Below are 17,002 nucleotides of genomic sequence, written 5' to 3' on the forward strand. Positions count from 1 at the left end.
GGTTGCCAGGCCTGGGTGAGAAATACCTGGAGATTTTGGGAGTGGAGCCTGAGGAAGGGAACGTTTGGGGAAGGAGGGGACTTCAATGGGGTATCATGCTATGGAGTCCATTTTCCAAAGCAACAATTTTTTCCAGGTGAACAGGTCTCCATTACCTGGAGGTCATTTTGCTGGAATAATGCTTGATGCATTTTTAAAGAGAGCGATCTGCTCTGGTGCATGTTATACAGATGTGACAGTGTGGGAGTTTGTTGTTTATTTTTCCTCTGGGAGATTGTAAGGCAAGTTTCCACGTTGAAGTTTTCTTGATTGAAAAATATTGTGTGACTAGATAATGCAGCTATTTTGGTTTTGATTTCTGAAATTTCTTTGGAATAAGTATGTATAAGTAATATAAGGACTTCTGTTGGAAATGATACACCTTGTATTGTCGAAGATGTGGTGGCATCACACAATGTTGGCTCCTGATGATGATAGTAATGGTGAACTAACTTGATTATTTTCATTTCTCTTAATTCCAGGCTGTGGAATGCTTACTTTTCTGTCATCAGCCATTGCTGCTATCAGTGGACTTCTTATGGGTTATGAACTTGGAATTATCTCTGGAGCTCTTCTTCAGCTAACTAGCATATTAGCACTTTCATGTCAACAACAGGAAATGGTTGTAAGTGCTCTTCTAATTGGTGCTTTGCTAGCTTCATTGACCGGTGGGTTCCTGATAGACAAATATGGGAGACGAATTACCATTATGATGGCATCTTGTTTACTTATACTAGGCAGTCTAGCCTTGATATTCTCAAATTCATACGGACTACTTATAATAGGACGGCTTGTGATAGGGGTTTCCATTTCATTCTCCTCAATTGCAACATGTGTGTATATCGCAGAGATTGCACCACCATATAGAAGAGGTTTGCTCGTGTCTTTGAATGAACTCATGATTGTACTGGGTGTTCTTTTTGCTTACATTTCAAATTATGCATTTGCCAGCTTTTACCATGGTTGGAAGTATATGTTTGGCCTTGTTATTCCACTGGGGATTTTGCAGGTCATTGCTCTATACTTCCTTGTGCCCAGTCCTCGATTCCTGGTTATGAAAGGCTTTGATGAAGCTGCTAGCAGAGTACTTGGAAAACTGAGGAGAATCTCGGACACTACTGAAGAACTGGCTTTGATCAAATCTTCCCTGAAAGATGAGCACCAATACTGTTTCTTCGATCTATTCCGTGCAAAAGACAACATGAGGGCCCGGATGCTAATAGGAATCACTCTAGTGTTTTTTGTACAGACAACAGGACAGCCTAACATCTTATTCTATGCATCAACTGTTTTGAGGTCAGCTGGATTTCAGACCAATGAGGCAGCTAGTCTGGCCTCCACTGGGGTTGGAGTGGTCAAAGTGATCAGTACAGTCCCAGCTACTTTTTTTGTGGACCACATAGGAAGCAAGACATTTCTCTGTATTGGTTCATCCCTCATGTCTGTGTCCTTAGTCATCATGGGCATGGTGACACTTAACATACACATGAATTTCACTACAGTTTGTAAAAATCAGTCCTTGGAAGATTCTTCATTCCAGAAGGTACAGAAGCTGATCTTCACAAATCAGACTCTTGAGGACCAATTTGCTGGCATGGCTTCATCTGACAGAATTTCACAATGGAAGGTTGAAATTGCTAATACAAGGGAGAGGAACAGGACAGCTATGGTTGGAAATATGGTCTCTGTTACAAGCCAGGCTGAATCCTTTATAAAAACAGGAGCTGTGGAGGTTCCAATAGCACTGAAATGGCTCTCCTTGGCAAGCTTGCTTGTTTATACTGCTGCTTTCTCTGTAAGCCTCGGTCCAAGTAAGTGTTGCAGATATTATTTCTAATTTACTTTCATAAGTTATTTGACTGTGACGAAGCACTTAACATGATTGTACTGGATTCAACTTTTACATCAAAGTTCAACATTTACATCAAAGCCAAAGCAGAAGCAAAAAAATTATGTAGAAGAAGTGAGTCCAACAACAGCTGTAGTGTAGTCCAATTTTGTAATTTTTTAAAGGGCACTTTAAGAGGCTGAAGGAGTGGGGGAAATGTAGTGCTGCCTTTTTGAAGGTGGACATGAGCTCTGCCCTCTTGCCCATGGTGGCTATAGGTAAGTGTCCACATGGATGCTTCACCCACAACCACTCCACTGTTTACTTTGGAGACGAATGAATTGTATATTTTCTCTGGAGTAAATGGGGAAAAATGGAAGCCTGTTGACAATTCCAGCTTGGCAAGGAAATTAGAGATTTGGGGGCAGTGCCTGGGGAGGGCAGAATGTGAGGAGTGGAGGAAGCTCAGCACAAATAGGATGCCATAAAGTTCACCCTCTGAAATAGCCATATCTTCCAGGGGAATGCATTTCCATCACATAGAAAGCAGTTTAATTCTGGGAAAACTCCATGTCCCATCTGAGGTTAGTAAACCTAGCTGAGTCATGCACTGATTGGGCATGATATCAAGTGGAAATCACCCCCCTTTATTGTGGAGGCTTTTTGCTGTCCATCTAGACCAAAATGCTTGTGGGGTAGCAGCCCAGCAGGTAATACCAGGTTGCTGTGATTTGCTACACAGTTTGGATGGAGCTATTGCCTACATAGTTCTATCATTCCAGCGAACCAGTGCAAAAAAATGTTTTTAGCTCTTTAACTATTAGCTTTGTCCCACAGCACAATCCTCTTTCTGTGTTGAGGTTTCACAGAAGCACGATCATAACTCTAACCTTTTAGTTCAGTTTGTGAAGAGGCATTCCTGATGGAGTTTGTTCACTTAAGAACTCTATAGAATAATGCTGTTCAGTGTTGTCTCCACCACTGGAATCAATGGAATCAGTGCTTAAATATGTGCTCGCCATGCCTTCGTACAAAGCATGGACATGTTCATTCAGTTTGTCATATTCAGCTTTGCGGTGTTTAGAATGGGCTTGTTCATCTGCTGTTAACTGCCTTGTTGGACGTAGCATTTACAAATGTATATGTCTGTTAAGAGTGTCTGTTAAGAGTGTCAGAAAGACTGTTCAAGAGAAAGCACAGTTTGAGGAGGGGACAGCTCTCAGCAGGCTCTAAAGCTATAGAACCCACCCTCCAAAGCAGCCATTTTCTCCAGGGGAATTGATTTCTGTGGTTTGGAGATCAGTTGTAATTCCAAATCTTCAGGCCCCACCTAAAGGTCAGACCAAAAGACATTTACACTGTGAGACTCACAACAGAAGGCTGTCTAATCTAAATCAATTTACAGAACAAGTCCCAAGAAAATCATAACCAACCTGATATCATCTTCGCTTACTGATTGGTTCCCCACCCTGGGACATGGACAATATATACCCCACTAAAACATTCCCTTCTCACTGGACACAGTGTTTAACAGACTTCCTTCTGTGATACACCTCTGAAGATGCTAGCCACAGATGCAGGCGAAACGTTAGGAACAAGATCTACCAGACCACAGCCACACAGCCTGGAAAACCCACAACAAACACTTTCACAATTGTTTGCAAGTAGATTTTGCAGTTTTGCACAGTAAAATCCATCTGCAAAGTGGATTGAAAGTGCATTATTCTGCATTTGCAAAAGGGGCCGGAGTGCCTCTTCCTCACCTAGCACAGTTGCACAGGCCCTCGTTGTGGAGAAGGCAGCCACTGAAGCTTTCCTGTACTCATGTGCTGGAGCTTCATTGGGGATTGTCTGGGAGTGATGCTGGCTCATCTTTCCAATTGGTCCTCTTGTTAGGCGGCAGCCAGCATGCATGAACTGGCTCATCCACTGAAGCTTTCCACTCTTGTGTGCTGGAGCCTTGTAAGGGATTGGCTGTGATTGCCACACATTCCAAGCTTATTGAATTGTATCTTACTATGTCTAATTCAAGTATATTATTTTTAGAACTTGTACATTTTCCCAATGTGTCTGTGCTTCTTAGGGCTTCAAAGCAGTGGTGGGATTCAAATAATTTAACGACTGGTTGTTTACAAGCACAATTTTAACAACTGGTTCTGCCGAAGTGGTGCGAACCTGCTGAATCCCACCACTGCTTAAAAGCAACACACATTATGCATATGTGAGGCTTAGCTTTAAGAAGCACAGACACACTGGGAAAATGTTGTTGCTTTTGGATGCAGTTTGTTATTCATACATATGTTTTGTAAATTGTGCAATTATGCACATATTCACTTTATTAATTTTGCACTTTAGTGGCTATGCATTGCCCATAGTAGCGGTATAGCAAAAAACACCCTCTCCCAAACTCAGAGCAATTGTCTTTACTTGCACAAATGCCTTCTGGGAGCTTCTCCCTGTGTGTCACTAACAGCCTCGCTAGAGTTATGTATGTGGTCAAGTGAGGAGGACAGTGAGACTGTACCATCCTGCACCAATGAAACTGCTACTAAAGGGGCAAGGTTGGAGGTGAGTGAATGGGCAAGGAGAAAGGGGATCCCCCCATGTTCCCCCTACCCCTAAAGCAGCAGCGCTGGATGCAGTTGGGTGGATAAGAAGAAGGAGCATCTGCCACCCCATCTTCCCACTACCCCAGATGGAGGGAGAAAAGTAGGCAGACAGGCAGGCAGTGAAAATGACAAGGAGGGAAACTCTTGGTGTGAAAAGGGATGGGGGAAAACCCTTGCACTTAACCTGTAGCTGTTGTTTATCAAGTGTCCTCTGTGTGCAGGCACACAAGTGATCTGTGTAGTCGCCATGCAGCACTGTTCTGAAGACATTATGATGAACAGTGAACTATCCAGGAGGATTTGGGCCCAGAATGGGTGGGGGAGGGGGGAGGATGGGATCCTCCACTATGAATCTTGTAGGTCCCACTTATTCAAACATCTTATTTAAGGCATGAATAATGTTCAAATATTGGTTTTATTAAATTGATGATCGCAGGGGGCAGGGTAAGCAAAATTTCTTCTAACTTATGCCACCTACAACCTACAGTAGTTAGTATCTGTGTTGTTCACATGGCCTTGGACAGAGCGATGGGGAAGAAGGTTGACCTGTTCTGTTGCCTCTATTCCCCCTGTTTGTGAGCTCGTCTAGATTTACAGGAGTTTTTTGGGTCACATAGAACTCACTGATGAATTCATAGCACTCTCCTCATTCTTCCTAGCTTCCACACGTATCACCCATTAATTGCCATTCCGGCTTTTTTTTTAAAAGGGACTGGCAGCACTGTCCACTCACTGCTATGTTTTTATGAGAATACCACATAATGGTATAACTTGGCAGTTAAATTCATCTCCTATGATCACTGGCTGCACTGCAAAGAAATGGGGAGTTCCTTGCTGGAATTCCCCAGTATGTCTCCCTTTATTGTTCAAGGCAGAATGGTTAAGTCAGGACATGCCTGTATTCTCTTCCTTTAGTCTGGACCATCCAGGATTTCTTTACAATAATTAAAACTAAATCATAGTGGCTACGAATATAGTACTACTCAGATATACAGAATCTTTGGTGCCTTCAGGAAAGGCACGGAGAAAAACATCAGACGCCAACAGTGCCCAGTAATAAAAGAGTGGTTTCCCCAAAAAAATATTAATTAGAAGTGCAGGGCTGCTTCTTCCCCATCTGCTCTTCTGTGGCAGCTGTGGCTGTTGCAGGTTTTTCTCCAGCTCAGGTCTGCAAGGAAATAATCAATTTCCTCAGTTAAGCCCGGGCCTTCCCTCTCCTGCTGCAGGCCAGATTGACTGAGAGGGATGTTTTAACCATATTTTGAACCATAACATAATTAACAGCCTGGCAAACGCTTTTTATTCTACTAGGGAAAATTCTAATATGCCATTTCTCCCTTGTTGAGCCCACCACATACTGTAAGGAAATAATTCCCTCAGTCAAGCTCTGGGGCGTCTCTCTCTTGCTGTAGGCTGGATTGACTGGAGGAGGGGGGCTCTTGGGAAAAAATATGATCAAGCTTACCAACTGCACATGTTCAGTAAGCTCTTGTTCCCTAGACCCTAGAGGTCAAACATTTCCCCCTCTCCCCCCAAAAAACAAATATTAAAATGACATGGGTCACACAGATACCAACTGTTTTAAAATTTTTTAATGCTTTTGAAGAAGAAGAGTAAACAGGGAGCCATGCACTTTCCCCCTCATGGTTGGAAGTTCTACATTCTTTAATCATGGGTGTCTGACCCAATCAGAAGTAAAGTGAAGGTTATTATTGACCGGGTGGTTGAGAGTCATCATGAACGCCGTAAAAAGATTGACTGTGCCCCCTTTCACACTACCCAGACCCAATCAAGTAAACAAATAACATGATATGATTTGCCCAGCTCCATGGGGCACCAGGATAGGTCAGCCCCTGGAATCCCCTCTCCCACATAGTCATCTTTAGGAACTACTGCTGTCAACTTGCCTGTGACCATAAATGAACTTACTCTAACAGCAACTAGTTGTATCTTCTGAGTTCCTTTCTCGTAGAGCAGTTTTCCAATGTTTGGTTGTTTTAGTTTAATATATTTGGCAGCCCCCAAGACATTGTGCCTTCACTGCTTGAAGGATAATCCCTTCCCTTATTTTCTTTCAACCTTGCATCACTCCTTAATAATCCATTTTTTCATAGGCTTTTATATCACAGACTTCATTCATTTCTGAACTATAAGTCTGTCTAATCTTTTTTTTGTCGCATATCTTTGAAATCCAACAGTTGTTCAAAATCCTTTGAACTCTACTTTTAGAAATCAGCTTCTAATGGGTTGAATTGGCCGTCACATGAAAGCCGGAAAATGGTTAGTTAAGTTAATGTTTACCATATTATTGAGCTCTCATCTGTGGTGCTGAACTTACAGTGACAAGTGATCGAAAAGAGAAGGTCTTAAAAAGATGTCCATAAAGTTTATTCTGTTCAGGAGTCTTGTATCATCCCGTAACAGCTGGTATACATAGCTGAGTCAAATCAGTGGAGATTTTAGCTCAGCAGACATTAGTTCAGTAGCTGGGGTTTAGTCTCTGCTTTGGAGTTAGTTCTCCAAGTCTATGGAGAAGAACAGTTTGCAGTGTGGTGCATAAGAAGAAAGCCAGAAAACTACATGTAAGAACTGGACTAGACCAAGGCTAGTTAATCAGATCAGAAAGGTTAAGTTAGTTTATTTACAATTATTTGTCACAATATTAGTGCAGTGGTTCCATAGCTGCCCCTCTTAGGAAGATACTACATCCCACCCGAGCTTATTTGACCTAGTAAAGCAATCATATCGTGCAAAGCTAACTATTAAACCAAAGCATAGTAATAGATACTTTTTTATTTTGCCATCAAGTCACATCTGACTTATGATGACCCCTGAGATCTGAAGAGGCTAGCCTTGGCTGTCCAGGTCAGGGTAAATAGATACTAATTCATCCCCTAATCCACTTTCCATATGACATTCTGATATATGGTTAAAAGCATGTAATAGATACTAGTAAATGTTTTTAGTCATAGATCAAAATTTCTTATGGGAATGAATCAAAGTTTGTTTAATCTTGTTCTTAAATAGAGCCTCTGGAATGGAGGTGGAAGGCTTAGATATTGTGACACAGACACATCATCTTCTTTTGTTGAGTGGAGAGCCAGAGACTGGTTGATGCATCTTGGTACAATGAAAAAGAATCATGACAATGCCAAGGAAAAAACAAGAAGAATCTTCTGTGACGTCTGAAACATTTGACTGATAAGGCTGGACTACCAGAATATGTTACTTGTGATTTAAAACAAATTGGAATGATGCAACATCTCAGGTAGTATAGAATAGGATAATAATATTGTGTTATGATATGCCAGCAGAGTACTTATTTTATCCTACCCTAAACATTATTTAATGTAGGCTTTGGTAAATATACTACAAGTTAAGGTAGTGCTATTTTGGCAAATATACAGAAAATATAAATATAAACATATGATGTTGCCTTACACCAACTAGATGTCCATCTAACATCTTGTTCTCTACTGTGACTAAGGCCCTTTCCGCACGGGCCTTCGGGCGCTTCCCCACCGGCAGGAATTCTGCCGGTGGAGGGGGTGGGGGCGAGCACCCCCTGCAGAGGCCGGCGCAGGATCTTCCCCGTCCGTCTCCCACTCACCTCGTCGCCGTTGTCGCCCTGCTGGCCTCCTTAGACCCGCCCACGCTGCCCTCCGACCTCCAGGGGTCAGAGGACAGTGAGGGAGGGTCTTAGGAGGCCAGCAGGGCGACGAGGTGAGTGGGAGAGGGATGGGGAAAACAGCGCATTCCCGGCAGTGCCACCGGGAATGCGCTGTTGTTCCAAAAACCTCCCTCCAGGAGGGAGGTTTTTGGAGGCGGCCTGACGCCGCCCTGGGGGAGTGGGAGGGGAGCCAGGTCTGCGCTGCTGCGTTTTGGCAGCGCCGCCTGTGCGAATGGCTCCCTGGGGACGGCATTTTTGCTGTCCCCAGGGCGCCGTTTATGGCCCGTGCGGAAAGGGCCTAACTGTGACTCTTCAAGGTTTCAGGCAATACCCCCCCCCCCCCCGCCTCCAGCCCTGCTTTCTGAAATCCTTCTAACTGCTGATATCGAGGATGGTACCCAGGGTGGTATCTTCTGCATACAAAGCATGTGCCCTGCCAGGGAACTAAAGTCCTGTTACCAGCAAATGCACAAGCAGCCCCTGTAGTTTGGGATGGTTTTACCTCTAACTTTAAAGTTCAACGCTGGCAACAACACAGGATTGGAGAGACATCATGAGTGTAGGTAGGGTTACCAACTGCCTGAAGAAAAATAATGCCCTGTTCTTTTCATACAGGCTGAAGGGGATGTTATTTACCAGATGATGTTATTTGTCTCTATGCCTTGAAAAACTTTGATTGCCCATTACCACACATTAAGCCTTTATTAAAGGAATAGGGCACTTTTTACCAGGCCTGTTGGCAACCCTAAATAGCCAGACACACATCTCTGTCCAGGCCAGACATAAATTCTGACTCCCACTCTCACATGTGATACCAATCCTGCAAGTAGGCCATCCATAATTTAATGGCACAATCTGGTCTTCTGAAGGATAAACTTGGACTCTTATCACTGAATACTCTTAAGATTTTTTTTGTTTAATTTCAGTGTCCTGGCTGGTATTGAGTGAAATATTTCCAGGTGGAATCAGAGGAAGAGCAATTGCTCTAACCTCTAGTGTGAACTGGGGCGTAAATCTCTTAATCTCATCAACTTTTTTGACTATAACAGGTAAGGCTGGCACATTTTATTTGGACTTCATACAGCTGTGGGTGAGCATGATGAACGTTTCCTGCATATAAATAATAATCCTTTAAAATGCAGAAATAGCGGCATTTGAAATATTAAAGAATCTGGAAGAGACAGGCAGTTGACATGGGAAGAAATGGTTTTTGCCTGGTGATGTAATTGCCTGCAGAATACAGTGGTTGCCTAGCAACCATGGCGTGCTCCCTTCCTTCTTCCAGCTGAAGAAGCTAAAAGTAGGGACAGCTCAACATTTGCCAGCCCTCTGTCTCAGCCATGGTGGCATATGTTTCATGGGTCCAACAGACAGACTTACAGCATGCAAACCCAGGCCAGTTCTTCCAGCAATGAGCCTCCTCTTCAGCCACTTTTTTCAGAGTGCTTTGGTCAGGTCACATTTTTATTTACTTAATTTATAATCTGCATTTCTCACTGAGTATATATGTGTACCTACTGCCTCTGAAACAATGCCAAAAGATGTGGTTCCTTTTTGCCAAGTGTTTGAGGAAAGGACATTTGGCAAAAGAAATGCACCCATGCCTCACATGTTCACAGTACATTTGTAAAACATACCAGTATGAAACTGCTCACAGAGAAGGGGCTCATTCCTGGCCCAGAGGCCTTCTAACTGACGACTTTGTGAGCCTAACAGGGGGCTCATTTATATAATATTAATTTATCAACAGATTCTGCCTTTTCCTGCATTGTCATATTATACTTGCTTCAGATATCTCTAGTTCTAGTGCATTGCTTACGAGATATCTCATCTTATTGATCTTATTAATCTGCTTTGAGTGTCAGTGAGAAATGCAGAGTGTGAAATAAAGGAAGAAAACATGATTTGGAACTCTTGTTGTTGTAATAATCTTGCATACACCGATGTGCCTCACACTAAGTCACATCCTTGATCTATCCAGGTCACTACTGTATACTCAGACTGGCAGCCGCTCTCCAGGGTCTCAGGCAGAGGTCTTTCACATCACCCATTACTTGATCCAGTTAACTGGATGGAACCTGGGACCATCTGCATACAAAGGGGATGCTCTAACACTGACCCATGCCTTACCACTTTTGAAACACAGATCCTGATGGGGAAAATGTATTGCAAGGAGAAAAGTTAAACCAAGGAGCAGCAGTGGCGTAGGAGGTTAAGAGCTCATGTATCTAATCTGGAGGAACCGGGTTTGATTCCCAGCTCTGCCGCCTGAGCTGTGGAGGCTTATCTGGGGAATCCCACACACGCCAGCTGGGTGACCTTGGGCTAGTTACAGCTTCTCAGAGCTCTCTCAGCCCCACCTACCTCACAGGGTGTTTGTTGTGAGGGGGGAAGGGCAAGGAGATTGTAAGCCCCTTTGAGTCTCCTGCAGGAGAGAAAGGGGGAATATAAATCCAAACTCCTCCTCCTCCTCCTAATCAAATACACTGGCATATTTTCATTTAAGTCTATCCATGTTATTGGATGGGGGAAAGGAGTGATTTAAAAAGGAAGTTTGACAGGCATCCTGAATTGTTGTTCATGATCTGTGTGTATGTTTAATTGATGTTTAAAAGCAACCTACGGAAAGTTCTGCCTCCACAATCACAGGTTCCAGCCCATGACTAACTACTTTTATACGATGTGGTCTTATCCTATATATCAGTGATGGCGAACCTATGGCACGGGTGCCAGAGGCGGCACTCAGAGCCCTCTCTGTGGGCACACAGAAACAGAGTTCATCATGTGGGGGGGAAATTGCCCCCCCCCCCACATCTAGGTTGGCCTGGGCCGCTGGGCTCAATTATTAGCATTAAACCTAAGACCTAGTTTTGGGGAAGCAGTATAGGTAACACTGTTAAGCGCTGTTAAACCCCACTGATTTTCATGCAAAGAACTAAAGCATGATCCTTTACCCTGGGGAGTAAAGCTCGATTCCTGGCATGCAGTGTGGCTTTGCTTCTGAGTAAAACTCTCCTACCACAGTCGCATTGAATTCACCCGTTCAAAGAGTTGCATGGTTGCTTCAAAGCACCAAGCACCAAGCTTACTCTTGAGTAATGCACGCCTCGGAGGCAACCATTTTTTCTAAACTAAAACCTCAATATTCAGATTAAATTGCTGTGTTGGCACTTTGCAATAAATAAGTGTGTTTTGGGTTGCCTTTTGGGCACTCGGTCTCCAAAAGGTTCACCATCACTGCTATATATCCTTAATGATAACTTTTCTTTTCTTCTTAGATCTAATTGGCTTACCATGGGTATATTTCATTTATGCTCTGATGAGCCTATCATCATTAGCATTTGTCGTTGCCTTTATACCTGAGACAAAGGGGTGTTCCTTAGAGGAAATATCCATACTACTGGCAAAACAGTAAGTACAGGACAATATTTGAATTGGTACTGACACTGCCTTGGGGTCCTAGTAAGAAAGGATTTTGTTCAAATGTATAGAAACTGCCCAGTACAACTTGTGTTGTTATTTGAAGTTGCAGGTGGGTGGGAAGGGAGGAGGATCACAGGTTCAAAACATCCTCATGTCACAGACTTTCTGAACAATTATATGATACAGCAGAGGCTCATTTCCAGTATGGTGTTTCGTGAGTGGAATAATTTCTGCCCATGGAGAATGACTTTTTCCCTTTCCCTCCCATCGCTGACCAAAATGTCCTCCCAAATGTTATTTCTGGAAGCCCCTCTCATCCATTTCAGGGGACATGCGAGGGGGCAGATGTGACAGTAGGTTGCAACTAAGAAAATGCCATGCTGTAGCCAAGCCTGGACCTTCTCACTGACACTCTGGCTTTTCACATTCAGGATCTTTTATACATGTGTCATCAAGGTTGTTACTGAGATGGGGTGCATTGCTTCAAACAAGCACATGGAAACCAGAAATCCCTTTGACTTTTTCTAAAGCAATGTGCTTTAACTGCTAAACTATGAGGCTGCATTAAAAAAAAGATCAATTTTTTCAATGATCATTCAGTGCAGTTATTACTGTTCTGGCTGAAAGAGGTCAGAAGCTTGTTTATTCCAGGTTTTGGAGAAAACTTTGTGTCCCAGCCAATGATCACTCTGTGTTGTCTTTTAAAACATCATACTAGTTACTCTTAATCAAAATAGTCACCCCTTCTCCTACTTGGCCTGCATTTAAAGATAAAATTCAATTTCTGAAATTCTTACACAATTGCATGATTGAGCCCACTAGCACCTTTAAGACCAACTAAGTTTTATTCTTGGTATAAACACAAATGTCCTGCTGCTTCAAACCAACACAGCTACACACCTGAATCTATCTGCATGAGCCTCAAGATGTCCTAAGCAATTATTTAAAGTTAAAATCTGCAACAGGATAGTATTCAAGAATGTAGTCCCTCCAGACACAATGTTTAATTTTCTTCCTCTATTATGAACAATAAAACCCAATGTTAACAAAGAAGCAACTTGGTAGGCATAACCAAAGCATATGTGCAGACAGGCAGAGTGTGATGGTGCAAGCTTATTATTATCAAAAGAAATTTCCTAAAATTTCCTATAAATAAAAAGTTGATGTAGATGTCATTTGAAAAGGGTGAAAAGGAAGAAACAACAACAAAAATGGCAAAAAGTCAGTACACATGGACTGCCCCCACAGTGGGGGAAACAGCCCCCCATGCCCCTCCTCCCCTGCACTGTGTTACTGAACCAAACTGGTAGGCCCCAGAGAACAGCCTGTACTATTTCATAAGAAAATGTCTAAAGTTATATTACGTTTAAAAATACTGCATGTGATATGTACATGTGATCACACAGCACACACTGAATTGGGGATCTGACATTGTCTGAAAACACAGTTCCAATATACAAGGGCTCTGGGGTACCTCAATTGTTCTTAATTGGTCAAGTAAGTTATATTTTCAATGACTGACAACATTTGGCTTGGACATATTGACACAACAATTCTAAACCACACCTTTTGAACCAAACAGTTTATTTCAGTTCAATCTTCACAACAATATGTTTTGAAATGCCATATTCATTTCCATCATAAATGTTTGGTTATAGTCTTTAGATGACAAGAAAAACTTTACTCCACCTCTGAAATTTCAGCTAAAATAGGGCTGCAAGGTCAGTGAGTGGATGGAGCTGTAAAAAAAAGCAAAATCTGCCATCTAGCGGGCAAATTATATAAGACTCTGAAGTGAGGGCAAAGGAAGTCAGGGCTAGCTATAATTCTAACGTGCAGCACTAGCACAAGCAAAATTTAGGATTCAAGCCATGGTTCTGTCTTGCCCATTTTATACTGATAACAACCCAGTGAGCTTTACAACTAAATGAGGATTTGGTCCTTGACCTCCAAGATCTAGTTTGACACTCTGACCCAGACACTCTATGCCTCATAGAGCTACTTTCACATTTCGTCTCAATCAAGATGGTCACATGACTGAAGTATGCTGAGTCCAATTCCACCAAGCACACACATACACACGCTAAGATGTGACTTAATTTTAAGCATGTTACAATCTTTTGTGCCAGGAGTAAGGGTGAAGACATTCCTTTTATGCCTTCTTGCCTCCTTGGTATGAGGCATAGTAGCTCAAACAAAAGAGTGGAGTGAGATTGCCAGGGTGTCCTAAGGAGAGTAAGTTGTCTGTGGAGAAAGGAAATCATCACCACCCTAGTGTGGCCAGCTTACTCTTTCCTTAGGTGGCTGATGCGGGGGGGGGGGGGCTCTTGCTTGTGATCAGCTTTCTCTTCTCCTGACAGCAACCTGGTGCTGAGATTTGAGCACGTAGGCTATGGCAGGGGTCTGCAACCTTCAGCTCTCCAGATGTTCATGGACTACAATTCCCATCAGCCACTGCCACCAATTGGCCATGCTGGCAGGGGCTGATGGAAATTGTAGTCCATGAACATCTGGAGAGCCGCAGGTTGCAGACCCCCGGGCTATGGGGAAGGGTGTTGTCAATGCTGTTGAAAAGGCCTTTACTTCCAACCCTGGTCCACAGATCAGGGAGACTGGCTGCTTACCTGTCCTTCAAGCTTTGCAGTGCTTCCTGGTGGCAACCACAAGCCCTACCATGCAATGGCCATACCTACTGTTCTAAAACATGGGGCAGATTCCACACTGGGGAGCATTCAGAAGAGCCACATATGTCTCCTGAGACATGGAGTATCACTACTGTAACAGAATACATTGGCTCCCTCTCAGCCTGTACTTTGACTAGGACTTTGGAATTTTTACACAGAGATCATCATCATTATAGCACATAGCTCACCACTATGGAGAATATTGCTATAATAAATAGCTTGTACAGGATAGTTTAACAAATCCTCTGTTGAATTGAAAGTTTAACAGTAACCAATGTTTTAGACATATTCTCTGTCACTTTAATAACTGCTTGCCCAGTTCTCCTGGTCATCCCATCTTTGATGATAAGTATACATTTCATTCAAGTTAAATTCTATTCCACTGAATAAATGATAATAGCTACTGGCTCAGACCTATTTAAGGAACTACTACTGTACTTCTTCCTAGTGTTGTCCCACTAATGCAGGGTCCACTGTATTTAAGGAACTACTGTCTGAAGTTATGACTAACATTGTTACCCAAAGGTCAGAAATTGTTTTAGCGAATACATATTACTTTGATATGCTTACTTTTTTCCAGAAAGCATAGAAAGAATACCTTTTGCAGAATGAGCCAGCACCAGGATCAGCTGATGTCTATAGAACTTTCGAACAGAGAACTCCATTAACAATTCTACTAGAGAGTGGCAGATGTACGTAAACAAGGACAGAAGAACTGTTTTCTGAAGAGGACAAAATGGTTCAGAGCTCACATGTACTGTCACTGTGTTCACGTGCTTATCATAAATACGTTTTTTCTGTTTCATTTTACTAGAGGCCTTTTTTTGGTCAGTAGCAATTACAAAAGTACTGTAAACAATGTTTTGCACATCACAGTCAATTATGTTGCAAGTCACAGGCTTGCAACTTGAGTTACCTAAGATGGAGATACTGGGACCTATTCTAAAGTCTTATTCCACCACAGCCTTTTGTACCTCCACAAATCAGAGTGAGTTAAGACTACTATATCTAGCCAAAATGTTGAGGATGGGCTTCACAGTCTACACATTTGAAACATTATGCAAATGTTATGGCTGCAGGAACATTTAGCAGTGCTTTCACAACCAGTAAGATTTCCTGTATTTACCTAACTCATTTGTTCTAAAAATGGTCAGCTATGCTTTTCTTTACTGGCCCCAAAATTACCAATCCTATCAAGTGTTAGATGCTACGTGGGCCATGGGCCCAATTAGTATCTTGGTGGGAAGCAGCTGTGGTGGTGGAGGGGGAAGGAATGTGATGTCCATTAGAAGGACAGACCCACACTTTGGATAGTATAAATATAGCAGGTACACAGTGTGGGTCAGTAACATTTAATGGGGCCTTTGTCCATTGTCACTGCTTACCAGCACTGTATCTCCAGCTGCTTTTCTAGACCATGTTAGTAATATTAATACCTGCAAATCAAATCTAATACAGAAATATTGGCTAGTATCTGTGCATGGAAGGCACAGAGAGATTGTGTGCATTTCTCTCCATTCCAACAACTCTTCCTTCACACCAGCCCTTCTCTCCCACCCACCCACTCTCCCCCCCCAGTATTTCTCTGTGCAAGTCCTATGAATAATATTTCCAGCAGGTGGAAAGGCTACAAGAACAATGAGAAATGCAGAAAAATCCATGCATGGTGTGGAGGAATAGATTTCATTTCCATTATAGCTGCTTATTGACATTTAAACAAGACTTATTTAAAAATGGCACTTTATTCTCAAAAGCTGAAATAACTTTTCTTGAATTTTTGTAATTTTTACTCTCAATTGTCTAATTACACTCAACATACACTTTGACATCATAAATGAACATTCTAGAAAACTGTCAAGCATTCCTAAAATAAAGGTCTTTGTCAAACTATATTTAATTCAGAATGTTATTATTTTTAAAGTTTTACTACACCCATATTATGTAAGAATACATTCAAATTGCCAGCCCCACTGATATTGCACAGAGCTAAGGGGTTTCGAATAGCATTTCCCCCCCCCCCCCCGATTGCCTGAAAAGCTGCTGCAGCTACTAAGGTAGCTATTAATGTGTTCTAAATAAACATACAAAATGTACCAGTAACTTTTCATTTTTTTATTTACTTATTTGCCTTTACTAGCTAACCATGCCCTACCTTTCTATAGCAAGTGCCTACATACTTTCTTTTTCACCCAAACAGCCTCAAGAGTTCTCAGGGCCATGTCTTCATGAAGGTAACATATGGCATGAAACCAAGTGTTAGGCGTAAGGCTTGGACCAATAAAGTTGGACAGTTGAAGGAAAAGCATGGTGCATGGGTTGATGGCTGCAGGCATATACAATTCTTGCTATTGTTGGAAACACTTCTTCCCACTGTCACCATTCCAATTGCTACTGGCTAGATTCGAATAAAGCTAACTTGATCACACAATGCTATTCATTTTAGTACTTACTGGGCCTCCTCCTGATTTAGTTCCTGGAACATGAAATGAGCTCTGAAGTCTTCAGGCTCCTCTATACACACCCACACACAGGGAATCTTCTCCAATGTGCAGTTGCCTGTTAGAGAACTCAGCCTTCCCTGACACCTCAGGCAGACATGGTGCCTCTGTGAATACAAACTGCATGCACACGTGCTCCACTCCTGCAACTGGAAACATTCAAACAGCTTCTGGTCTTGCAGCCAGATTCTATACAGTTTGTACTCAAGTAGGCACTGGGCCCACGCAAGAAAAACAGGTGTAGGGCGAGG

The 17,002-nt window shown here is 42.5% G+C and overlaps 1 protein-coding gene across 1 annotated transcript; it reads left to right on the plus strand.

Moving 5' to 3' along the window:
* Window positions 1-517: 517 nt before the first annotated feature.
* Window positions 518-16,145, plus strand: SLC2A12 (solute carrier family 2 member 12; the record flags this gene model as incomplete). Its single annotated transcript, XM_048505438.1, has 4 exons — window positions 518-1,850; window positions 9,073-9,195; window positions 11,425-11,557; window positions 14,834-16,145. Coding segments are annotated over 4 exons (1,677 nt in total), but the record flags the coding sequence as incomplete, so codon positions are not given.
* Window positions 16,146-17,002: the final 857 nt, after the last annotated feature.

This window comes from Sphaerodactylus townsendi, linkage group LG01 (genome assembly GCF_021028975.2).
Source record: "Sphaerodactylus townsendi isolate TG3544 linkage group LG01, MPM_Stown_v2.3, whole genome shotgun sequence".
In the NCBI taxonomy this organism is placed as follows: Eukaryota; Metazoa; Chordata; class Lepidosauria; order Squamata; family Sphaerodactylidae; genus Sphaerodactylus; species Sphaerodactylus townsendi.